Genomic DNA, 26022 nt, shown 5'->3' with positions numbered 1-26022 from the left:
GCTTTCAGAATATGTAAATAAAATGGGGGGTCACCGTCCATCCTGAGGAGTAAAATTGAATTTAAAATTGGCGGTTTTTTGGCATAGTTGCACTGTGTATCCCCATTGACGCACGCGCGGAATTTTGAATTTGACGGGCCCGTATGACGTCATATTGAATCGGATCAACTTAAAACTTGGTAGAAATATTCCTTGACATTTCGGACATCCGATTCGTGTGAAAAAACTGAAAATTTCTATTGTATATTAGCTGTGCGTGCGAATATATGCGCGCGCGTACGCGTCCGTCCAATTTTTTCAATTTTTCAAAAAATGCTCCAAATGGTCTGAAACGTGTGCAAAAAAATTTGAGCTCGATTGGAGCATACAAATATTTCAACGCGCGCTTACGCGCGCGTTTTGATATAAAAATGAAATTTGAGAATATGAGTAGAATCCACTTGACTTGAAATATATGTGACGTAAATTTCATTGAAATATTCCATTCCATTAATGAGATATGCATGAAAATGTGTTTTCATATAATGACGTCATAGTGACGTCACGGTCTACTGATCACTATGATTTTACTTGCGCTGTCGTCTTTGCGACATGATGTATGTATGGTATAATTTTGACATTGAGAGGCAATGCACTTTCTGAGCTAACCTCTGCACAACTTTTGTCCAGAAATAAACAATCAGTACAGATACAGAAGGTGATCCGAAGGATATTCGGATCACCTAAAAAATCTAGTTTAGGCCTATCAGTCGATAAGCTATCGACCGAAAACCTAGTTAATCGGGACGGGACTTTATCGCCGAAAAACTCAGTTTTTATGTCGATATGTTGAGTTTTTCTAGAAAAAAAAACTTTTTTTTTTTGCTTGAGAAACTACGTTTTTTTTTAAATTTTATCAATAGAGTTTATCGATAAACACAGTTTCTCTCGAGAAAAATCGGCAGTAATTAAACTACACGTACTAGAGAGTTTTGGAATTTTGGTGAATGGCGCGCCATAGAGACTACATCCAGGCGGAGCGTCGAGGGCGACAAACACACCGAGGTGCCTGGCAACACGTGCGTAAATTGACCTCCAGATCGTACGATCTTCTCTCCGCTAGCACACACAGTACAATACACCCCGCACACCATACACACATACACAGAGCCTGACCGTACCGATATCACCCAAAGAGGTTCATCTCTTTGGTGTCACCGCATCGGTACCGTACACTGTACCCGTCGCGTCGGATCTTGATCGTGCGTGGCGCGTGCGGGCCGAGTCCGACCGTACTACCCATGGCCCATCAATCACTGCGGTCGCGTGGTGGAAAGCCAGCTGCGCCGGGTCGAAGTAGGGCTAGATCTCGGCAGAATACATCGGTCTTGAAGAGCGAGTATTTGGTGAAGGACTACATCAAGAAGAAGGTGAGATTATGTTGATCATATACATTATTATTTCGTGTTTTACTGAATCTTTACGCTGTACCAGTACGTGGAAAATATGGAAGAGGAAATACCCGGTAATGGTGGCCCAGGGTACGTACGGTGGTCGGGTCTGCGCGTGGGGCCTGGGTTGGGTTGTGTGTTCGTGACTGGGTGCGGCTAGGCCAGCTGCATTTGTGCGGGGAGGTGCAATCGCAATCCCACCTCCCTGAGCTGTGGGAAAAGAAGCGCAGCAGTGGTGTGGATGGGGAGTATAATTTAAAGCATACCGTGTTTAAGTGTTAGTAGATTCTACATTTCGTGGATAGATCGTGGATCCGGGCTTTTACGGATTCCAACAAGGTAATAATGCATTGGCAATATTTAGCCCGACCAGACGCTGTTCTTACGCTGTGCGAATACACCTGTCGCGACGTACCTACGAACAGCGACTGGGCTGTGTACAGACTACAGGACAGTGCTGTATTTTCCCACCAACATTCCAACAAGCAATCAGTCTCCTTCACGTGCACTTTACAACATAGCCACGTTTGCTTTTATTATTTAGGAACCGTAACACTGAGTTTGTTTTTGGGTATCTCGGCCATTTCAAAACCAATTGTTTTGTGACAAACTAACCACACGTCTTCAGCCAATAAGTCACCACATTGATTACGTGATACCACAAAATCAAATGTGCACCACACACTGACCATTCCTAACATTTTCCTGAATGGTCAGTACGACCCGTCAGTACATTTCAGGGGATGCTCTCCCATAGGATATTTAATCATTTCAAACAAATGGCAAATATGAGAAGCAGTGTTTTGCTGACAAAATGAGAGCATACAATTGTGGGCACCTGAGGTGTGCCAAGACACTGAGGCAGTACATCTACTACAGTGAGCTGGCTGGCAACTGTGGGCTTGTTGACGATGCTGGGAAAATGGTTTGCACAAAAAATTCTGGTTGAAAGTTTGCCTTCCTCTTAAAGTGCAATTGTATTTTGACCATCGAACATACAATTTAAGCATGATTTTGAATTTACAATAATGTACACGTGTACATTGTATACTGACGCGGGTATGACCTCGGTGTTTGAATGTTCTTTTGGGACTATTGCATATTACTTATCATGAGTCTGTCCATGGCATTTCCCACCTTTTGAATGAATTAGTCTGTATTCCCTCCCATACTTTTGCCACCATCTGAAGAGTGTGATCAGTACCTTTCCCAGGGCACGATAGTGGTATGGGATCACTTGGGCCTTTTAAAATTGTGACCATGTTTTGTATTAAAATTGTCATTGCAAATAAATTCTGTGTAACAGGGATGCCAGTTTTCAGCCAGAAGCTTGAATTTGGGATCTGGTAGTATCAAAGTTCAGGCTCGCTCTTGTTGAAAAATCTTCATGTAATTTCAGGAAAGTTATCTTTGTATCTATCTCTTTTGATGTAGGCCTACATTGTATTTCAGGCCCTCTCTTTCATTCTAACTAACGTCCCTGTTTGTACACTGTAACGCTGAACAAGTTCAGAGGGTAGAACAACTCACTCACATTTTGGTTGTAAACAATGCTGCTGATTTTGTGTCTATAATGATATCCTTAAGAAAGTAGAAATATTTGTGTTTGCTTGGCAAATGTATTAAAAAAGACAACAGTGATTCCACGTCTTTGTAGATGAACACACGTGCACAGTATACAGTACACTGCAATGCCTATGATGTTATACCTGGTAGCCGTCCATTTCCTGCATATCAGTAACAACTGGCCAAGGACAATTGAGTTTACTTTGATAGTAACATACCCGGAGAATGTCTTTAAGCAACGCTTGTTAAGACAGTGCACTCGTTGTTTGCTGCATGTTTTGATAATTATTTGTGGAATGAAAAGTCTTAACCCATTGAGAATGGGTTCCGAAGCGTCTGTGGGGAATGCGTGTTATAGCAAAATCAGTCTGTCCTCGACGGGTTAAAGATGGGGTACCCTGGCTTGAGTACTCTCCAGGAAGTGAAATAAGTGCACAGAGATTATGGCTTTAGCTGTGTTTATTGTCTCTCCCATGTTTGAAACATATGTTTCTGTACCCACTGTCTAAGCGCATTCAGAAAGGCCTGGCGGATCGCATTTCTCAAGTTAGTTGCTTTTGTCGCGAGGGAGGCCTTGTCACTGCACAGCTCCATTGTGCAATTTGATCTTAGGAGTGGAGATGTGTAGTTGGCAGTGGTTGGCATGGGCAGGTTGGAGCTATGAATGCGTTTCAAAATGACTTTGCGTTTGTCAGCTCGACAGAATTCTGGCTCAAACTCTTGGATCACACCCCTTTTTTGATGTTTCAGAAAGGCTTTTTAAACCCCATTAAATCAAAAGAGCTTCGTGTTTTGAGATCAGCTTTCCAAATCTCCCTGCAAGTTGTGCGGAAAACTTGATGCTATGTCAGAAGTGAGTTGATTTTTAAGCACCCTGGCTTCTAACTCCCATGACTGCTTGGCAATGATTGGATGAAAAGAGCCTCAAGTGAGCACAAGTGATGTTGTGGAAAGGTGAACATTGTAGAAATAGCCAGTGAACACAACACTTTTGTTATATTCATTATCAAGGTTGAATATTCTCATTAATGGATTTTTTTTTTTTTTAATTGTTAAAGACCACCCACAAAAACAGGTACTTTAACAGTGGTTGTTTATGTTCGCGGTTTTGAAATTTTCGCGCATTTCGCGCAACCAGAAACTAGTGCGAAAATAAAAGCACTCAAATATTTTTGCTTGCCATACGTATGTTCCTGTGCATGATGTATTGATTCCGCAGAATTAAAAACATGCAAAACTCTTTCTTACCCAGCCAAGCGCGAAAAATTAGTCGCGCAAAAACATCCACTTTTACAGTACTAGTAGACTGAATAGGATTGTTATAACCTGAAATAAATGGTTCATCTACAGGTACATGTACATGTATTTAACTTCACAAGCATATCATTCCCTTTACACAATAAACTTTTAATTGAAAAGACACATCTGTACAAACATTGTTGAAAATCCTGAAAAGCAAATTGTTTGTCTGTGACTAAATTTTGCTGGGAAGAGATTACCCTGTATACTGTGAATTTAAAAACAGTATATACTAAAAAACATTGACATGGTGGCTTGAATGGGGTTGTTTTACTCACCCAAAAGCAAATTGTTCTACAAAGTATAAAGCAATATGGGCAAGTCCAAGATGACACGCGCGTTACATATGGGACATTCAGAGACTTTTATGACCTGAAAAATAGTGTTAATGGCTTTTGATCATATTAAACTTTATCATGGTGATTGATATCTAGGAGAAGTATAATCATGCAAAAAATGGAGCAAAATGACCTTCACAATTATATTCTAGAAGAGAAAATATGTGCCGTTACGTATGGGACCAGAAAAATTTTGTTTTTTTAAACATTTTTTTCAACCTCAAAACTCTCTGAAAGTATTTCATTCTACAACGAAAGTCACAACACTCAAGATTATCACAGGTAAGTTTCGTGTCATTAGGCAAAAAGCTCTAATTACAGGTTCTAATTAAAGACAGACATGACGTGTTACGTATGGGACAGTTACGTATGGGACAGTTTGTCCCCCATTCATTTAGTGTGTGAAGAACCATGTTTATGGGTATTTTGCATAATTATTGAAGTAAAATCAGTTGAAACTACTCAAATACTGATCCAGATTGTCAAGGAAACAATATTCCCCAAATATTCACCATCCTAATCATATTCAATCATATTTTTACATTTTTATGACCAACCTGAGTATGCATGCCCTTTGTCCCCCATTCGTTTAGTGTGTGGAGAGACATGTTTATGGGTATTTTGCAAAGTAATTTTGCAAAATACCCATAACAAATTTTTGCATAATTATTGAAATTGAATCAGTTGAAACTACTCAAATACTGATCCTGATTGACAAGGGAACAATATTCCCCAAATATTTGCCATCATAATCATATTTAATCATATTCTATATTTTTATGACCGACCTGAGTATGTATGCCCTATTTTTATCAGGATAGTTACTACTGAAAAATTGAATAGTTTAAAGTGTTTACTTCCATTGATGAAGGGCAGTTTGCCATTTCGTTTCAATAAAACACAATTTGACACAAGAAATATTAATTTTATAAATAAGCAATACCTGCTGCGTGGAACCCAAGTGATCGAGTACACATTTGTAGATTTACTGTATGATGTCTGTCTAGCAGTCAGGTCATTGATTTGAGTCACACCTCAGTATCTTTTAATACCCATGAATTTTGTCGTGGCTATTATTGAAACCTGAATAAGGACAATTTGCGTATCACTTGCAATTAAAAAAAACATCATTCTACTTTATATTTTTTTTAAATATTTATATTACAACCATTTCAAATTGGATCTCCATCACTAAACTTTGAATTCCTCTAGTCTTAGGATTGTATGCTCTTTAGTAATTCATATAATTGGTTTCCAATCATCTCATTTAATGTTGAAAGCTGAATCCCCATTTCTGCAAAAAACTATACCATCCCTTTAATGCTGATTTTTCATTCTGTATTTTGCCATTTTCCCCTCCCCCTTTCTGAAAATTGTTCAGTCAAGTACATGTATTGTTTAAAGTGTCTATAACTCAAAAAGTAGCGACAATGTTGGGATGCTTTCTTCAGGATGATTGACCATTTGTGTACTGAGAGACCTTCCCAGCTAGCTACATGCATTCACATGCATTATGTATGAGGATGTCCCATACGTAACGCATTTGTCCCATACGTAAAATTATTTCAATGCCTAATAAAAAATATTCCTTTTACTGTTTTTTCTTTTTTCTATGGTATTTAATTTCTATAAACAATAAATTAGAACTTTCCAAAAGGGCATTAATATAACCTTAGCAATTTCAGAAAAAACCTTAAAAAAATGACCTCAATTTGTTACGTATGGGACATCTCATGATAGGACACGAGCTAATTTGCATAATCATTTGCATAATCCCTAAATTTTCATACCAAGTTAAACTATTTGATGAACTTCTTATGTCCACATATTAATCAAATATCATTTGCTTTCCTTTGAATTAATATGAATTTTTATAAATGTCCCATACGTAACGCTGTGTTTCACATTTATGCAAATGAAGCCCTTGAAATTTGCATAAATTTACGTAATATAATTTTTTCCTCCATGGAAATCAAAACTTCAACTCACAAGCTTCAAAATGATACCAAACATGTCAATATTGAGCAAAGATGAAATTTTGCCTTCTGAGGGGACCTTATCTTGGACTTGCCCACATAGCAAAATCAGTCCGTCCTTAATGGGTTAAAGAAAACATTGTACCAGTAAGCCGTGGCACATTCAATCAGTGTGATGAAAGCACATGGTGCACCCTAGGGTGTGACGACCTTGGACCCACTTTGAAGTATAGATGGGTCCACAGTCCATGAAATACCCAGTGCTCATGAAATGAACTGGTTAGGATGGTGTAGGACTCCTGAGAGTCATGATAAAGGTGTCTGATCTGTGGGGGTGACTGCACATTCATAATTACCACCCAAGCATGGCATGCATGTTTTCTTCACCCCCCCCCCCCCATCAGTCATTCTGTAAATACAGTGTATTTAAACAAGCTGATAGTGTGTCCTTCACAGTTTGAAAGTACATTCAGTGCTTTGAGGCTTTTAGAGAAGTATTAATATTTCTTTTTGTCATGGACTGCCATGCACCCTTAATCTGCTTTTCAAGTGCACAATTGTAATGTGTGGCAGTGAAGGGCAAGCTATGTTGCCGAGATGTGCAATTACAGACTCTGAATTCAACAATGTTTTCTACATTGTAGGTGGTGTCTGCTATGGATGGTTCACAGTAAAATCACTATTAGATCTCTTGCTCAGAGATTTGTGTTGGCCCAAGTATCACCTGTATGTTTTGCAACTCATTCTATTTCCTACTGCAGCAACAAATCTCCCGCACATACCCAGAGGGTTATACTAGGGCAGACAGACATAGGCCAAGGACTGGTGAGTTGAATGCAGTGTAGATTTTACCAAGGAGGTTTGAGAGATGGAGTTCCAGCTCAGTACTGGCTGTAATTATTCAAACAGCCCATATTTTTCTTTTGATGCACAGAAGAATTCCACAGGTGCACTTGTGCCTTTGATGATCGGGGTTCCATGCTGCCGTCTGTTTGAGCAATCTGAAGATTTATTATTAACTCTTAACAATATCAGCTATATTCTGCTTGTTTACTTCTCAAATAGAATGAATGGTCACTTAATGATAAAGCATATGAAACAAAAGTAACTCTTGTCCATGATTATGCAAAAGTGTAAACCTGAGCTCTATGTTGTGAAAATATTTGAAACTGTGCCCTCACTACAAAGCCGATTTTATCATCTTTCCGATCACTTCCGACAAATGAAACTGACATGGTATAATTTTCAAGTATAATTCTTTATTTATTTATATATGTTAGATTTTTGTAAAGTCATGTGAACTCGAGTAATTTAGATTTTTATTTCATCAATTATTGAACAATTTTTAGTGGCACATCCTCGTGTCTGTATACAGTACATACTGTACCGCTTGTTTTCTAAGAAGGGATGGCGAAAAGTAATTACCATCATAAAGACATCCTTTGAGAGTGACTACAAGTTGTAGTCATGGTGCAATGACACATGAATCAATTGTCTTCCTATCTATGGGGCAGTTCCAGTTTAGCACATACTTCAAATGTTTCTGAGAGGCGGCATGATGCATGGGATCAAAGGGAATGAGACTGTTGTTAATGTTCCATTTCTTAAACCTCCTTGATTTTACCCAGAGCTGTATGTGCCACCTTGGAACACCTGACTTTACAGTCGATGGCATGCTAAATTCGCATATTTTCCTCAAATGCACGAACCTGCCCAAACCGATCACCACCAATTGCCACATTACAATGAATGCTTGCTATTCCATTCCTTTTCATAGCTTGCTTTGTGTGGTGATTAGATAGCACTGTTCCATAGGTGTTTTTCAAGTAAATTCTAATCTTCTGACATGGTTGTGCACATGTCTGCAAAAGTCATGCCTCCCAGATCTTGACAGTTTTGTATCTGCAGGCCATTTGCAGGAAAATACATGTATTTGCAAGTTTTCCCTAAAATTCAAATCACATCAAAGCTTGGGATTTTCTCTACAACTTTGCTGTCTGTACTCATGTATACCATAAACGTTTCTGTAAAAAATTATATTGCTTTGAAAAAAAAAAGTTTTCCAGAAGTGCTGACTCATTGCAGTCACAGAAGAATTAATGTTACATATTGGAGGTTAACAACGTGTTTTATACATCACATAGACCCCGTTTACAGTGAGTGAAAGGGCTTGGCTGGTACCAAAATCAGCTGCGCATTTGGCCAGGCTCTGGAGGTAGCCTCGGCCGCGACCGAGCCCGGCCTTTTCTCACTGTAAACGCAAACTGGGCCAAATGCGGTACCGAATTGCGACTGAGGCGCTCCCAGTAATAGTCGTTTGTTTACAAGCAGAGCGCCACTACAACAAAATATTGAAATGTTTAAATTAAAAGCCGGGGCCGAGCCCGACACTGTAAACGGACAAAATTGCGGGGCTGAATACGGCAATTGAGGCCGGGCTCGGCCAGGCCCTGCACTGTAAATGGGGCCAGTGACTTACAGAAAGTTGGCCATGATGGCCTACTGGCAACAATTGTTCTCACTTTCATTCTGCATATTTGCAACAGCTGGCAAGTAAACTGCACACTGTTGGAGGCCTCAGTGGTGCAAGGTAGTATTAAGTGCGTGGCAGCTTGTTGTAGGCTGTTGATAGAGACCTCAGTGATTCGAGATGACAGTCCAATTGGCTGCAACAGGTGGCCAGACAGCTTTATTGCTGCTGCAACAAGTTCACATGGGCAGTGGGTGGTTTTATACTCACTTGTTAGTATTCCTCCATGTTGCTGTGTGACACTTCCTGACAACTCTGCCATAGTTGATGTGACTGTAATGATTAGCCCTGTCACTGCAAGTTTGCTGGGGCAGTTGTCACATTCCTGTGGGTGCCAGAGGTGTTCCATTTGCTGCACGTCCACAAATTCTACAATGGTGGCAATCTCAACTTTCTGTGCTTTTTCAAAGACTACATGTAACTTTAAAAATGTGCATCAAGTGGAAATGCCTACTGGTTTGTTGTCTGCATGTTGCATCACAAGTTTTGCATTTATCCAGCAGTTGTCTGTGATTTGAAGTGACTGTCATTTTAATACAGTACTAGGGATCATTTGTCTGTTACTGTAAAAGTGGATATTTTTTGCGCGACTAACTTTACACACTCGGCTGGGTAAGAAGAGTTTCGCGTGTTTTTAACTCCATGGAATCCAGACAGCAACTACTGGAGCATATGGCAAGCAAAAATATTCGCATGCTTTTATTTTTGCGCTGGTTTCGGATTGCGCGAAAATTTCAACACCGTGAAAATTTCCACTTTTACAGTACTTATTACGAGTGTCACTACTATTGTCCACACCTTGTAATTTGACATTCAGAAAATTGCATGGTAGATGCCATAATGAGATTTACCAAAAGACTGTCCCTCCTTGAATACAGGAATTGGTGTCATTCACACAGACAAAATAGTGGGATGTGGATCGCGATCCATATGCTGACTCAGATTTTTGTTTTGTTTTTTTGTTTTTTTTACTCAGATGGATGGAAATAAACCCTGTATCCCACTACTGGTATTAATTGCTGGTCGTGAAAATTTGTCTCCCGAAATTGTGGCCCTTGCCCTTGTATTCATGTGCTGTTGTGATGTGTGTTTTCGATGATGTGATAAAAGATCTCAAGATTCCAGCATTCACACACTCACCACGTCTCAAATTACCATGCTATTTCTCAAATTGTTGTGACGATTCCGAAGTAATTGTGAGATTTCTTTGGATTTGGATTTCGATTCTGATCATGCTGTTCGATAAGATTTTTGTATGTCTACGCTTGACAAAAATCTTAAGATACGGATTGTAGTGCAAATCCTGGAATGTGCAATCCCACTATAAAGTAGGGTCAGTAAAAATCTCATTGATGAAATGGGTGTTGTTACAAGCTACCTGTATTCCACTGTAGTGAAGTGAAAAGTTCATTCTGTTGAACCATAGTTTATGAAGGAAAAAAAAAATCCACTTTGTATGGATGTGCACAGTGACTGGTGTTATTGGAATATCAAAAGCTGTTTCTGGCTTGATTCTCTGTGACCGTAGGCCTATCATGCAGAGTGCCCTACTTCTCTTCAGCGTTATGAATGGCTCACCCCTTACTGGAAAATTCCTTTTGCAGGAATGGCAATATTTTAGCCCACTTTGGAAAAATTCTAGAATAAGAGTCCTCTCGCACATCTAATAGTTCTTTTGTGTTTGCCCATCCAAAACCAAATCTCTTAGGACATTTGTCAGCAGATTTGCTAGCTTTGCCCGTGATAAAGTGATAGAAGAAACTCAAGCAAACAAAATACTGTATACGTCATATATTTCGCGAGTCTAAATTTTCACGAATCGGGACTTCCCAATGATTTCGTGAGTGGTTAAATTTGCAATCGTGGAGTCCTGTACGAAAAAGTGTACACGCATACTTCACATTCACATCGGGATCAGAGTCAATATTTTCGCATATCTTTAATTTCGCGAATAGCACCTGACTCGCGAAATTTGCGAAAATAAAAACCTCGCGAAATATTCGGCGTATACAGTACCCTACCACAAAACAAGCAAACAAAGTGCTGTTACAAGTGCACATGTTCACCCAGTATCAGCCTCTTGTGGACTAGTTTTGAGATACTTGGGTCGGTGTCTATGGGAAACCTGTGTTATAGCAAAATCAGCCCATCCTCAATGACATTAATAGCCTTACTGTGACCTGTAGCTACATGTTTGTACTCATCCATATGGAATTCTGCCTGTTGTCATTTAGTAATCAGTCATAAGATTAATTAGACCATGTGAAATTCCCTCTTGCTGTAGTAATAATTGCGAGAGAAACGAACAGAGGGTCATCTCACAAGGCAGAGTCAAGCCATTCCTGAGTTTTACCCCAGAGACAGGTTCTGGTAGACCCATCTGGATTTGCCACTTTTTGCCTTTGAATTTGCCAATTCTGCCTCCATTTGTTTTTTGTTTTGTTTTGTTTGTTTGTTTGTTTTTTTGCAGCAAACATTGCAACAAGTCAGTAAGCATATTGTAAACTTCAAATACCCCGTAATAATTTCATCAGAGAGGTGTTTGATGCCCGTGTTATTTTCTTGTCAGTATATATGCAGAGAAGTTTGGCACTAAGCAGCTACGATGGCACAGGTACTTGGGAACTACCTTCAGCAGTTTGATGAGTTTGTGGACAGGCATCGAGGTAAGTGCAGCGCCCCTTCCTCCCGCCCCACACACATTTCTGACTCTTTAAAGAGAAAGAAAATGGGGAGGGGAATGGGGAAATCGGGGGGGGGGGGGGGGGGGGGGGGGGGTTGGAAACAACTCTCACAAAACCCATGACTCTCTGAAGGTGTCCACCCAGAGAGATGGGAGATGGGGTGTACATTGACCCTTGACCCTTGACCCCCCCCCCCCCATTGGCCTGCAGCCCCCCCCCCCCCAAAAAAAAAAAGAAAAAAAAAGAAAAAAAAAAGAAGAAACAACAAGTTTGTAATGTCTGTACATTTACAACAACAACAGTAATAATGATATGATCCTATTTATCCATGATAGCCTCTTATAAATGTTGTACCTGTTGAAGACTACATGTAGTTACAAGCGTTCTCACGCTGTGGTGAATAGAAAATGATTGTTACAGGAAAATCTGTCTGTCTTCAGTGGGATAAGACATGTAGCACTATTCCTCCAGAGGACAATGCCCTTTATACAATGGCTGGGTAACCACCTGTTACCTTTTACACCTGGTGGTACAAATTTTACATCAAGAGGGACATCATTTGGAAAATGTTTTGGCCAAGGCAATACTGTAAAACCAGAAATTTTCATGTGTATGAAACCTTCATGAATTTTTTCGGGAGCTAAATTTGCGAAAGTAAAATGCACGCAAAAGTTTTTGCTTTTCCTACACAATGCACTGAATGCCAGTGGCAATTTTGCAAAAGTTTCATGTCACAGGAAAGACCTTGGGCTCCTATTCGTGAGAGTTCCATGCTGCGAATGTTTTTTGTTTTGCAGTGATCTTGTGGAAGGATTCAAACTTGGGAATTCCATTTGAAAATCAAGAGTCCTGTCCACTGTACCACAGTGACCTCCACGTAGCAGCAACAACAAGATAGACCCTGAAAATACGAAACGTATTATAATGCATTGACTCTAGTGAGCTGTGCATTCTGTCTTTCCTCCTCTCCAGATCCCCGGGTGGATGGTTGGTTGCTGATGGACAGTGTGTGGCCCGGCACTTTCCTGGTGGTCATCTACCTCATCATTGTCTGGTTCGGACCCAAGCTAATGGAGCACCGGGAGCCATTCAAGCTTCGGGAGGTCCTCATTGTGTACAACCTGGCCATGGTGCTGCTGTCGTTTTGTCTTGTCTTGGGGGTATGTTTTAATAGACAGCAAGGAATTGATTTGCCATAAGGCTGCATTGGAGTGCTTAAAAGCGAAGTGAACCAAACCAAACGATACTGTATTGTTCCATACCATGCCAGATTTGGAATGTTCAAGCACACTGTGGAAAAAGTATACCTCATGAGTTGTTTTGGACTTGAGTGTGAGGGGTCGCTCGTTTTGTAGCGACAGGGTCATGCACCTCACATTCCTATGCTACATACAGGTGTGCAGAAAGAAGAGTATACTCTTTGAATTATCACAAAATGCATGTTATGGGCATTGTTATGCCAACTTCTGGTACGGCTATGGTATGAATTTGGAGCACATTGGGAAGGAAGATTTTCAAAATGGTACTTTATTTACATCACTCTTGCACACTTTTCACATAGTGAATGCGGTGTAGACATGCAAAATATTTAAAAAAGGGGGAAACATATTCGCCCTCGACATTTTCATTTCTCTTTTTTTTTTCCTTTTTTTTTGGCATTTAATACATCACGGGTGATTTACAATTTCCATGCAGTAAAGTCGAAGTGTTAAATGCAAATCAGGGGATTCAGTCAATGGTAAATGGAAATGAACAGACTCTGTGTAACTGTCGGGTCTAACACTAATCCAGGACTGCGTTTGCAGTCGGCATGATTGCATTATTATAACAACTAAAAGTGGATTTTACAAAGTGCTGCAGTCAGCTTGTGAGCAGAATGCTCGTGACAATATTAAAACTAGTTAGCTGTTTTCAGCGGGTGCACATGAATAGCTCAGATGTGCTTGTTTTGCCAGGTTATGGTGTATATATGCTGTGGTAGGAGCGGATAATGTATAAACATAGCAAAACATTGTGCCGCGTTATGGGGAGGCAGTGAGCTCTACACCGAAGAAAGGAAAAACTTTGTGGCTTTTGAAAAAGACACTTTGTTTACATCACACTTGCATACTTTTCACATTGGTACATGAATATGATGCGTACATACAAGGCAAACAATATGACTGTGCTTACAGTCAGCATGAAGAAATCTCATACTTTCACTTAAGGTGTATTGAACTAAGAGTGACACAAAAGCAAGTGGAGGTCATAATATTGACAATAATATCAATTATTATATCAACCATGTGATGTTTTCCCCGTGCATCGTGAAGAGTGAGTTGTTATGACACCATTGTTTTGTGAAGGTGCTCGTGTTGTTTTGTAGCTTATAAAATTCATATTCAAGAGTGATCCTGTTCTTTATTTTTGTTGTCCAGAAGGGGATCGGGTTTAGGATCCGAGAGTTACGATACAGCCAGTAGAGGGTGCTCATTAGGCTGATGATCAAATAATTGGATAGGCACACGGCTTCCCTGCTTTGACCTCGCGCGTGTGGGACCAGTGTCCAGTAGAGGTCGAAGTCGAGCTTTACCGTAGGCAGAAGACGTGATAGCAGGTTGTGGAGAAGGTCCAAGACAGGTTGTATGGCCTCGCAGGTGAGGAACAGGTGAAGAATGGTCCCCCTTTCATTGCACCATCCACACATTGGCGAAATATCAGGGTTGAAGTGGTGGAGGACTGTGAGTGGTGGCAGGACATTGTGCAAGAGTTTATACTGTATATCTCCTTCTCGTTTGGAGGAGGGGGGACGATGGATGTCCGACCAGTGAATTGTCTTTGTTGGTGACAGCACGCCGTTTTCGTGCCAGGCTGTTGAGGTGAAAGACGGCAAAGAGTTCACTGATTTGTTCAGGATGCGGTATATGGAACAGGTGGGCATGATGAGGAGGTTTCGATTGTCACTGGTTCTGGCCAGAAGGGGGGGAAACAATGCCTGCGGAGATGTGATGAGGGGGATGTGTGGATGACCGAAGTCCGTCAATGGTGAAGAGGGCAGGGAAGTGTTCGATGAGAGATTCGTGTAGATGGGAAAGTTCGTGATCAAGAAGGCGGAGTGAAGGTCGTCGCAGAAATGGGGGAAGTTTGATGTCGCTGGCTGGGAGCCACTTGCCATGGGTCGGGTTGATGAGATCTTTGACGAGTTTGGTGCCACTTGCGAAGAGTCTGGCAGGGAAAGCCGTGTGACCTACTACTGAATTTGGAATTAATAGGGGATGGTTCAGGGGTGTGTTCATCACATGGTTTAAGGAGAGGGACGACGCTTCAATATGAGCTCCGGATATTCTCCAAGCACTTAGTAGTTCAGCATGAAAGGGTGACAGGCTATGGTAATGTTTTGGTTCTAGGTCAGTGAGAAAAAGTTGAGAGTCTAGTTTGAGATTCTTGTACTTTTGGAGATTGTATGTGCACATTTTGTACGCGGGGTGAGGAAAGAGGTTCAGAAACCGTTGGACAAAACTAAGGCGAAAGGTAAAAATTCGTGCTTGGAGACAAGCTAGACCAAGTCCACCTTTTTCACATTCCTGGAACAAGGTTTGTTTCTTTAACAGATGTCTTTTGTTACACCAAATAAAGTTGTCAAGCATGTCTTGTAATCCAGACAGAACACGCTGGGGTGGTGAAAGAATAGCGAGACAATGGAATGTTTTGGAGGCAGCTAGTTGATTGGCAACTAAGGTTCTGCCTTTGAGAGAGAGACTTTTGGAGAGTGAACTCCAACGAGACAGAGTTTTACTTAGTTTTTCCTTACATTTGATCCAGTTACAATTTATGTGTTTGTTGTTACTACCTACAATTGTAAGTGTACTCCGAGGATGACAAGCCCCTTGTTACTCCATTTAAATCCGAGGGGTTTGTCACTACGATTTGCCCATTGGCCATGCCACAGTCCCTGTGTCTTGTCATAGTTAAGACATGCTGCGGATGACTTACTGAATATGCAATACACATCATGAATAATATCATAGGCAGTGTCAGTGGTAACAAAGATTGATATATCGTCAGCGTACGCTGACTCTGAAACACATGTGCTGGTGTTAGGTAATAGAAAGCTATGGCCATTAAGTCTGTGCCTGAGTGTGTGAAGAAAGGGTTCAGTGGCAATGGAGTACAGAAGGCTGGATAGTGGGCAGCCTTGTCGGATCCCCTTTTGTAGAGAAAACGGTGCAGTGAGGGACCCGTGCACTTTGACCATGCCTTCGACGTTTTCGTACAAGAGTTTGATACAGGTGTGCCGTAAGAAGAGTATACTCTTTGAATTATCACAAAATGCATGTTATGGGCATTGTTATGCCAACTTCTGGTACGGCTGTGGTATGAATTTGGAGCAGAAGAAGAAGAAGAAACAACAAGATGCATAAGTTTGCATCCACTAGGAAGAAGAAGAAGAAGAAGATGGAGAAGAAGAAGAAGAAGGAGAAGAAGAAGAAGAAGGAGAAGGAGAAGGAGAAGAAGAAGAAGAAGAAGAAGAAGAAGAAGAAGAAGAAGAAGAAGTTTGCATCCACTAGAAAGTAGAATTTTCTTGTGCAACAGAACCTGTACTGTAAAAGTCCAAATTTTCGAAATGTTCCAATTTGCGCACATTGTGCACAACCAGAAACTAGCATGAAAATAAAAGCACATAAATATTTTTTGGCTGCTATGTACTTCTTTGTAATGTATTGATCCTGCAGAATTAAAAAAAAACAAAAAACAAACAAACATGAGAAACTTATCTTACCTGGCTGAAAGTGAAAAATTATTTACAAGAACATATACACTTTTACAGTAAGTACTGCATTTCATTTGTCATGGTTGGTATCTCTTGTCCAGCTGTCTGCTAATTAGTGTGCTTGCTGTCTATTAAATGTTAATATGCTTGATATGCCATACATATAATTGTAAGGGATCATTTCCAACAAGCCTCTTGTGTGCTTCTTATGATCCCACCATTTAAAATGTATTTTACAATTTGTAAATGTTATTATGCGTTGAGATGAAAATGTGAATGAATGTGTTTTGTTTTGTTTTGTTTTGTTTTGTTTGTTTGTTTGTTTTTTAATTAAATCTCCTTATTTAGGTTCTGTTTTGGATCGATCTATAGCCTTCACCATTGAAGGCAGTCTCTGGCACTTAGTGTAGTACTGGTCTGACCATTGATGATTTTTCTCTTAAATTGCCTCTTTTTCCTCTTGTCTTTTATTTTCTCAGTTTGCTAGAGGTGGTTGGCTAAACGGTTACACTTACGGCTGCCAGCTAGTAGACTACGGGTCCAGTCCCAAGGCATTGGTGGTAAGTCTGCTGGTGTAAACCTCCTCCCACAACCAGATATGGAAACATCTGCAGACTGTATAGATGACCCTCCAGGTTACTGTGTAGTCAATGTGATAAATGTTGTTTAACCCTTTTTGTGCTTTGAGTACTGATTAAACTCCCACATGGTTGAAAGGTACACACTATCATAATGCCCTGGTACAGAAAGGGGTAAGGCAGCTAATATGACACAGCTGTAGGAATGCATGTGGAATGTTACCATATGGATGAGTATGTGTGCCAGCAATTGTGACTACAAGTGGAAACCAAAATGCATCAGTAAAAGTCTCTAGAGGTATATATTTTTTTTGAAAGGTATGTATGTGTATGAGTGAAAGGGGAATGCAGCAAATGTTTCATAACTTTCTGCTACAGCTTTTGCTACGTCTCCAAGTGTGAGTGTCAGCAGTGGATCTGTCAGCATATTGTGTTACAAGTGCCTATATGTGTAATGAAATACAGAAGAGAAGAAGAAGCAAAAAACAAAACCTCTGTAGCAGTGAATTCATAACTTCTTTGCAATTTTATATCAGTTGCATGTTGTGCTGCGCTTACACCATGTTCCCGGCGGCCATGGCAGTCATGTTTCAGGCCACCATAGACAAAACGGGATGGACTTGAGACAATGTGGTGGGATGGGATAAGCAAACCTGACAGCTGTAATTGCTGGGGCTGCCATGCCAGATTTTTTAACTGAAAAAAGATCTTAACTTTACCACGGTAGTCCCGGTGCTGGTGAAAAACCTTGTAGGCCATACTATTAAAACTGGGATGAATGCAACAAAACGCATCATTATGTAATAGGCCTTGACAAAACTTGGAGGCAGTCTGTGGTGGAAAGCGACAGAATATGTTCTGTACTTTACCTGGATTAGACACTGAACACAGCGTCTAATAGCTATATGTTTATCGCAGCAAAGACTGGAATGTTCAAGACTAGAATACGAAGAGGGAAAAACAGGAGAATGTTGAATTCTAACGATCATGATCTTTTTTGTGTGCGACTTTTCCACCTGTTGTACCTGTTTCATGTGAAACAAATTTTACAAGAAGGTGTGATGGGGTGGTCTGTAGGGTTCAATATAAACAGCCTTATTTTCGTGACTTTTCCTCATAGATCTCTTATCATCTTTCCCATCCTACCCAGATGCTGCATACATGCTGGTGGTTTTATTTTTCTAAGTTCATCGAAATGTGGGACACGGTGAGTATAATAATATCTCCCTTCCCCCAAATAGATAATTTCTATTTTGCTGTTTGAATATTACCTATATACATTGTAGTCATGGGAAAGACAGTGGGCACACCATTTAACTGTGTGCTCGATTTCCATGGTTTATCTGCAAATAGTTTTCTCATTGTCCCCGCCGAACGAGTTCGAGCAGGGGACTATGAAGCGGGCTCCGTACGTGTGTGTGTCCGTGTGTCCGTGCGTCCGTGTTTGCGTCCGTGTGTGATCAAAATCTTCAATTTGCTACTTCTCTGTCATTTACGAGCCAATTTTGATTCTGTTTGCTTTATATGATAGCACTACATGGGAGCTTTGAAACTTCTACACAGAATTTCAGTCGTGACCTTTGACCTTGACCTTTGACCTATATTGTACATTTTGCTACAAAATGCTACTCTTTCGCCATTTCTAACCCGATTTCGATTCCGTTTGCTTTATGTGAAGGCACTAGGTGAGGGCTTCAAAACTTCTACACAGAATTTTGACCTTTGACTTCTTTGACATTTGACCGTGATTTTTTACCTGTATTGCACATTTTGCTACAAAATGCTACTCCTTCGCCATTTCTTACCCGATGTCGATTCCGTTTGCTTTATGTGATGGCACTAGGTGAGGGCTTCAAAACTTCTACACAGAATTTTGACCTTTGACTTCTCTGACCTTTGATCTTGGTTTTCGACCCATATTGTAGATTGGCTACAAAATGCTACTCCTTCGCCATTACTAACCCGATTTCGATTCGGTTTGGTTTATGTGATGACACTAGGTGAGGGCTTCAAAACTTGTACACAGAATTTTGACCTTTGACTTCTTTGACCTTTGACCTTGATTTTTGACCTGTATTGTACATTTTGCTACAAAATGCTACTCCTTTGCCATTTCTTACCCGATTTCGATTCTGTTTGCTTTATGTGATGGCGCTAGGTGAGGGCTTCAATACTTCCACACAGAATTTTGACCTTTGACTTCTTTGACCTTTGACCTTAATTTTTGACCTACATTTTGTTGTACATTTTGCTACAAAATGCTACTCCTTCGCCATTTCTAACCCGATTTCGATTCCGTTTGCTTTCTGTGATGGCACTAGGTGAGCGCTTCAAAACTTCTAAACAAAATTTTGACCTTTGACTTCTTTGACCTTTGACCTTGATTTTTGACCTATAATGTACATTTTGCTACAAAATGCTACTTCCGGCGGGGACATATATTACGCACCGCGTAATTTCTACTTTTCCTTGTTTTAACTTGTTGTCACCATGCAAATCTGCAAGGGATATTTATTCCTACGTTCAGATGATCCCTCGTTTTGCTGTGGCAGTTTGGAGAGTTTTACAGTCGACCGTCCACACGTGCATTGAAATCCCCTGCTGAAAGGGGGACAAAAGCACAGCCGGTGGTTTCAGCTGTGTGTTCACTGTATGTGTATGTATGTATATGTATGTATGTATGTGTACAGTGGCGCCTGATTGCCTACTTCGGCCCCACATTTCGAGCATGCGCACTTTTGAGGAAAACAGCTGCGCGAGAGATCAAGGTCAGTCCCCTGCCAGAATTTTGTTGCCGGAACCGACAAGCTTGCGGGGGGAGCGGGGAATGTCCCACTGACCGTTCACATGATGAGATTGCCGGGTTAAGTTCCGGCAAACGGGCATTCCCAGCGAAGCGGGGGATTTCTGAAGGCAGTGTGTGTTATTGTGTTGTTTTTCTCATTTGACTTCGATTTGCTCATGCGTAGAATGTAACTTTGAATTGACTTCTTTTGATGTATCTATACTCATTTGTGTTGTGTGTATATGGCCATGCGCAGCTAGGTTTATTATGTTTTTGTTTTGTTTTTTTCTCCATTTTTTCTTTTAGTTTTTCTTCATTTTGAGGAAGAAGAAGAACCAGATCTCATTTCTCCATGTTTTCCATCATGCCATCATGCCTTTCACCTGGTGGATCGGAGTCAAGTTTGTGCCAGGTACAGCCATCACTTTCTTTGTACAATGTACAAGCTTATGTGTTCTCATGATGGAAAGGTTACTTTATTTTCCAGTATGAGTATTTTCAGTTTTGTCAGTGATGTCTATGCATATTAAGACAATCATACAGTTTCTGAATGTGTGTGACTTTGTGTGAGTATTTTTGCCCCAAATGCTCAGTGACTTTGTACTTCAGCTGCATGATGTTCATTCTTTGTTTTTGAGATTGCTATTGGAAACTCTGGCAGTACTGATGCAAACTACTAGTATTGCTATGGATATAAGCCTTTGTTCAATAAATAATGCATCTAGTTTGAAGGTGGATTTAAGAGTGAAGCCTCATTGTGTTCTCTTGGTTGATTTTTGTGAGAGCAGAAGAATAAATGCAGGTCATACTGTAAAACATGATATATTCGCGGCACGAAATTTTCGCGAATTGGAGCCGACGGCCTTTTTCGTGGCAAGAAATTTTCGCGAATTGCCTCTTGCGTTCAATGCACATAGTGTAGATAAGAAATTTCGCGTGCATTTTAATTTCGCGAATCTTGGCCCTCGCGAAATTCGCGAAATTAAAATGCACGCGAACATTTCTCGTTTTACAGTAGTTAATTGTTACAGGATCAGATATTAAGCAGCACTTGCAGTTTTTCGTTCTGTCACAAAACAAAAGGTAACTGTATGTTGTAAGCAGCTATTCAAAAACATATTTTTCCTGCAATGCCAACAACTTCATACTGTATGATAGTGCCTCAAGAGTCCATGTTTGGTTGAGGTACTGTACTCCCGCTGAAAGTTGCGAGATATTTACTAGCTGTGTTTAGTGTGGTTGTTTCATGCATTTCTTGAGTAACATTTATTGTTTTTCAATTTGAATACATTTCTTCAATGTTGAATGATGCAGGGATATAACGTCTATCTTCCCCCCATCCACTTCCCCCACCTGCCTTTCCCCACCCCAGGTGGCTTTGGAACCTTCCACTCATTTCTAAACAGTATGATCCACTTCCTAATGTACACCTACTACGGCTTGGCAGCCTTCGGCCCTCAGATGCAGAAATACTTGTGGTGGAAGAAATACATGACAAAGCTGCAGCTGGTGAGTTGATTTGACTTCTCAACAAAATACTTCATCCACATCATTTTTTCCCTGTTTTGTCATCATCTGTGACTCTTTACCATCTGTCTGCCTCCTTCTATAGATGTTTTATTTGGATTTACTGGTGTCTTTTTTTTTTAATCTTTGCTTGATATGTCTGAAATATTTGGTGTGGCACACTGCTCTGCAGATTGATGCTGCTGCAAGCAATCTGAAATATTTTTTCCAGTGCAACCCGGATAGGATGATGTAAAGCATAGGTGAGGTCTGTCTATAATCCAAGTAATTAGACAGTTACTCCAGATCAAGCATGACAGTGCCATTTAGTCACAATCACTTGCAGTTTTCACTGCATTACGCACCAGAAGTATAATGTCTTGTATTCTCACATTTCTTCCTCTTGTAGTGAGAAGTGACCTCGCCACTCACCAGAGTCTATTAAAAATCCCACTTCACTGAGAACATGTCTATGCTTATTTTTTAAACCCAAGAATACAATTTGGTAGCATAGTCCAGCAGAGGATCAGGATAAAGCTAACTATTCATATGCAACATGTTTTTGGTAAAAAGAAAAATATTCTTAATCTGTCATTTTCTGTAGTGTGTATCATGAAGGATTTACATGAAAAGGTGTGCCAAGTTAGTCTTTCAAAAAGTCCTAGGTATGGGAATGGTGACCCAATACCTCCAGAACTTATGTCCTACTGATAATTTTTGATGAGACCATAGCTTATGTAATCCTTTTTTTTTTTGTCCCTATCCATGCTACTCAGCTTCAGTTCACATTGGTGATGCTACACTGCAGCCAGTTGCTCTTCATCGATTGCCCGTACCCGAAGTTCTTCGTCTGGGTCATCGCCAGCTACGGCTTCATCTTCTTCTTCCTCTTCGCAAACTTTTACATACAAGCCTACCTCAAGAAGGGTCAGCATCCTCCCAAGTCCACTGAGAACGGCTCTGCCGACAAGGAAGTTGCCGTCTCCAATGGCAACGGACTCCATCGACGGAAGACTGACTCAAACAGCAATGGTGTCCACAAACTCCACTGATACAGCTTGTCTTCTCTTTTTTTTTTTTGCCTGTTCCACCTTCTTTCTGTCTTATTTTTTTTTTTCTCATTTTAGAATGAAATAGAAAGTATGACTCATACTTTGACTTGCCATCCTTTTTATCATGTATTTATCTATACATGGGATTTAATTTTACCATTCATTGTGGCTGATATGACGAACCATGTTCTTGTGCAGTTGTGTCTGCTACTACAAGATAAACAAAACACCTATGTACAACTGAGCTGAATACAGGTCAGGACTGTGTGGAATGTTATGTCTGAAGGTCAGTATCTGCATGATTGCAGATCATGGATCAAAATTTTGATGCCATTGTCTAGTGTAGTAGTGATCAACTACCTATTCAGTTCATTTCACTTTAAAAAAACAAAACTGTTGGCATCTACAATTTAATAGCCAAATCATACCATCCTCACAAGGTCATAATTTTTATCATTTTATCAAAAAATGAAAAAAGAAAAATCTTATATAGTTGTGGCAGACTTTGTATGGTTCTTGAAGGACCTTTTAGGTAGTTATTTTCTTTGTGTGTGAGTGTGTTATCTAGATTTAGAAAGAAAGGGTAGCATGCTTGACAGTGTATTTCTTATGCTCTTACTTCATTTTTGGCAAGCTGCAAAATGTTCAAATGAAATTTCATGATAGCACTATTTTACTACACATTTTTATACCTTTTGAATGAAATTTTTGTATCATTTAATTTTGTTTATGTTTTCAGATTGTGTGTGTTAATATGTCATACCTGATACTGTCACTCAGAGAAAATGATCGTCCAGTGTTTGATGTTACGACTGTGCATGGTTGTCCATATTTCAGCTACCGATGGTGACCTCTGACCCCTGTCCTTGGCTTTTATCTTCTTCTTGACTGCTGCATGGGTCATTCATAGCTATTTTCCCGGTCAGTTGGTTCAAGCTTTCCCTCAGTCGCTATAGAGGAAGGGTTGTAAGGGCGATTCACTTCATACCTTGATGTATTACTATGTGACCCATCTTGTCATCATTGCATCAAGATTAGCTATGCTCTGAAACGGCCCAGAAGCAAGCACGTCATCTCGTTTTGCCCATGGTAGCCTGAAATGTGGCTGCCGGTTGCCGCGAACATGGCCTAAAGGCAGCATAATCTAGGTATTGTACCAAAACACACTGACATTTCTATTATAATCGAATGGCTGTGGATATTCAATATTTTGTATTATCAGTGTGTTCTTATTTTTTGTAAAGGGAGCATGTAGTATTAACCTGTTTAGGATGGGCATAGACTCCTGCCCGAGTGTACTTGTGACTCGTCATGAACAGGTTAAAAGAGGTGTTTGGGATTTGGGATTTTGTTGGTTCAGAATGACTTTGTTGTTAACTTATGCAGTGATACAATGTATTTAAGTCAGTTCGTGCCTGTTTCCACAGGTGCTCATCCATCCAAGTGCTGCTCATTAGTAGACAAATCATGCACATAAATCATTATGTGAGTGCATCAGTTGGAATTGTGTGCATTAGGTAACTATGGGATTGTTGTAATCCGCATGGTGCAGCCAAGCTTTTTTTTTTTTTTTACACTAGATTTCATAGTGACTGCTGACATGTGACAAGGTATGTGCATCATCTGTTTCATAGAATGGTGGACAAATTTTTGCCAAAAAGATTTTTTTTTTCCTTCATTGAACTTTAATTGGACTTCAGGGTTACAGTTATTGAAAGAAGATATTGATTGAATATAATTGTCAAAATGTTAGTACCAAGCAATTTTGCTGTCTGAATCATCACATAGAATACGGACATACTTCCACTCCTTATTACTGTGATAGGCATTTCCTTATTTTCAGGAAATTGCATAGTACTTGCCATCTTAATCCAGTGTACTTACAGCATGTGCAGCTTATCCCATTAGATTTAAGCCATCATTTAAAAAAAAAAAATAGAATCAGAGAATATGACTTTGATACTTAAAAGGGAAAATATATGTTCTCATATGCCTGCAGAAACTGTCAAATTCTGAAACTATCAAAACTCTGAAAGGTTTGCATATGAACTTACCCTGTGATAACACAATTTCATTAGGGCAACGTCAAAAATGTTAAGTATTAGCCAAAATGGTATGCCAACAGTATTGCAATCTGAGAACGTATTTGATGGTGGTTGCTATTTCAATTTTTCAATTTCAATTTCAATTCGATTTATTCATTTCATAAAATCACATATAAAATATTTACATAAATGTGTGAGTCAAAGGAGGAAATCACGCAAAAGCCCAGTGCTTGGAAATGGAGATTCCCTTTACAATATAGTTTAAGATCACAGTTTTGAATGAAACATACATATCAAAATAGAACTTAGATTAGAGACCGTATCTACATAATGTTTAAAACTGATTATTGATAATTGATAAGTTAGGCCATAGCAGTATCCATCAATCTTTCGTGGAGAGTGAATTGCATGAAGCTTGTTGGGAAATAAGATACCTGCTTTGTAGGGCACTATCAATTATCACATATCACATTCTACTCAACAACTACTGGACAGGTAGGACTCTTCAGAAGGTCCGTTAGTATGCACTTTTTTTTTTTCATTTTCAAAATAGTGAACTTTACTTCACTTTTAGATGAATGAACCTTCTGAACTATAATCGTAATGTCATTTTCTGACTTTCGAACCTTTGGAACAATGAACCTTCTGAATTAAGCCATATTTGTTCACATTAACCCTATTCTAACTGGGGGGGGGTCAAATTGACCCCCCCCTCGACGTTTCGCGCCACGATTTCACAACGCACAAAGACTTTGCCGCGTCGTTTCACGACTTTTTGCATTGAAGTCTCCCGCATATTTTGAGACCAAATTTATGACGTCCGGGTACACCGTTTTGAAGTTACGTAATGTTTTGCATATGCATGTCAACCAAAAAACAGCTCAAATTCATGATATCGTGTGCAAATACAATGCAAATTGTGTTTTTTGGTTAAATTGATATAAATTAGATTATTTCAACTTTTAACCATTGAAATTAATCAATTCTAGTGTAGATAAGCCTGAAAAAGTGCCTGCAACAAATTTTGGCAAAAAAACAATAGAAAACAAAAGGTCGAAAAAACAATGAAATACATAAGAAATTAAAGAAACAATAAAAAACAAAAGAAATTGATTTTGATTGTGCTATTTTTTTACATGAAAATTGTTTGATGTGTCTTGAGGAATTCTGACACAAAAATTTAGCAATCCTCCAGTCTTTTTAATGGAGTTATAGGTGAAAATATGATTTCATGCACAAATTTGCATAATTAATTTGTTAAAAATAGAAAGGCAATATTTTTCTATTGTATGACCATGTAATCTTGTAGTTGACATCCAGCTCTATCTTCAGGCAAAATTTCGCGGCGATTGTGCGATCGGCGGCCGAGATCTGAAGGGGGGGTCAAATTGACCCCCCTCAGTAAAAACTTGGTCTCAAATAGCCCAGTTAGAATAGGGTTAAAGAACCCTATCTTATTTTTGGAATTAAAAAACTTCTAGGT

General features: G+C 39.8%; 1 protein-coding gene across 1 annotated transcript; it reads left to right on the top strand.

Moving 5' to 3' along the window:
* The first annotated feature begins 1286 nt into the window (after positions 1–1286).
* On the top strand, positions 1287–22779 carry LOC139720176 (very long chain fatty acid elongase 7-like). The gene is made up of 9 exons (XM_071631542.1): positions 1287–1409; positions 7371–7434; positions 11709–11805; positions 12796–12983; positions 17053–17133; positions 18302–18358; positions 20243–20348; positions 21309–21445; positions 22219–22779. The coding sequence occupies exons 3-9, from the start codon at positions 11745–11747 to the stop codon at positions 22492–22494; spliced, it is 906 nt and encodes a 301-aa protein (XP_071487643.1). The 5' UTR covers positions 1287–1409; positions 7371–7434; positions 11709–11744; the 3' UTR covers positions 22495–22779.
* Positions 22780–26022: the final 3243 nt, after the last annotated feature.

This window comes from Diadema antillarum, unplaced genomic scaffold, assembly GCF_040938485.1.
Source record: "Diadema antillarum isolate AM-2024a unplaced genomic scaffold, OU_Dant_1.0 scf00000123, whole genome shotgun sequence".
NCBI classification, from domain to species: Eukaryota; Metazoa; Echinodermata; class Echinoidea; order Diadematoida; family Diadematidae; genus Diadema; species Diadema antillarum.
Note: the sequence above shows the minus strand (reverse complement) of the source record. Positions and strands in the feature narration are given on the sequence as shown.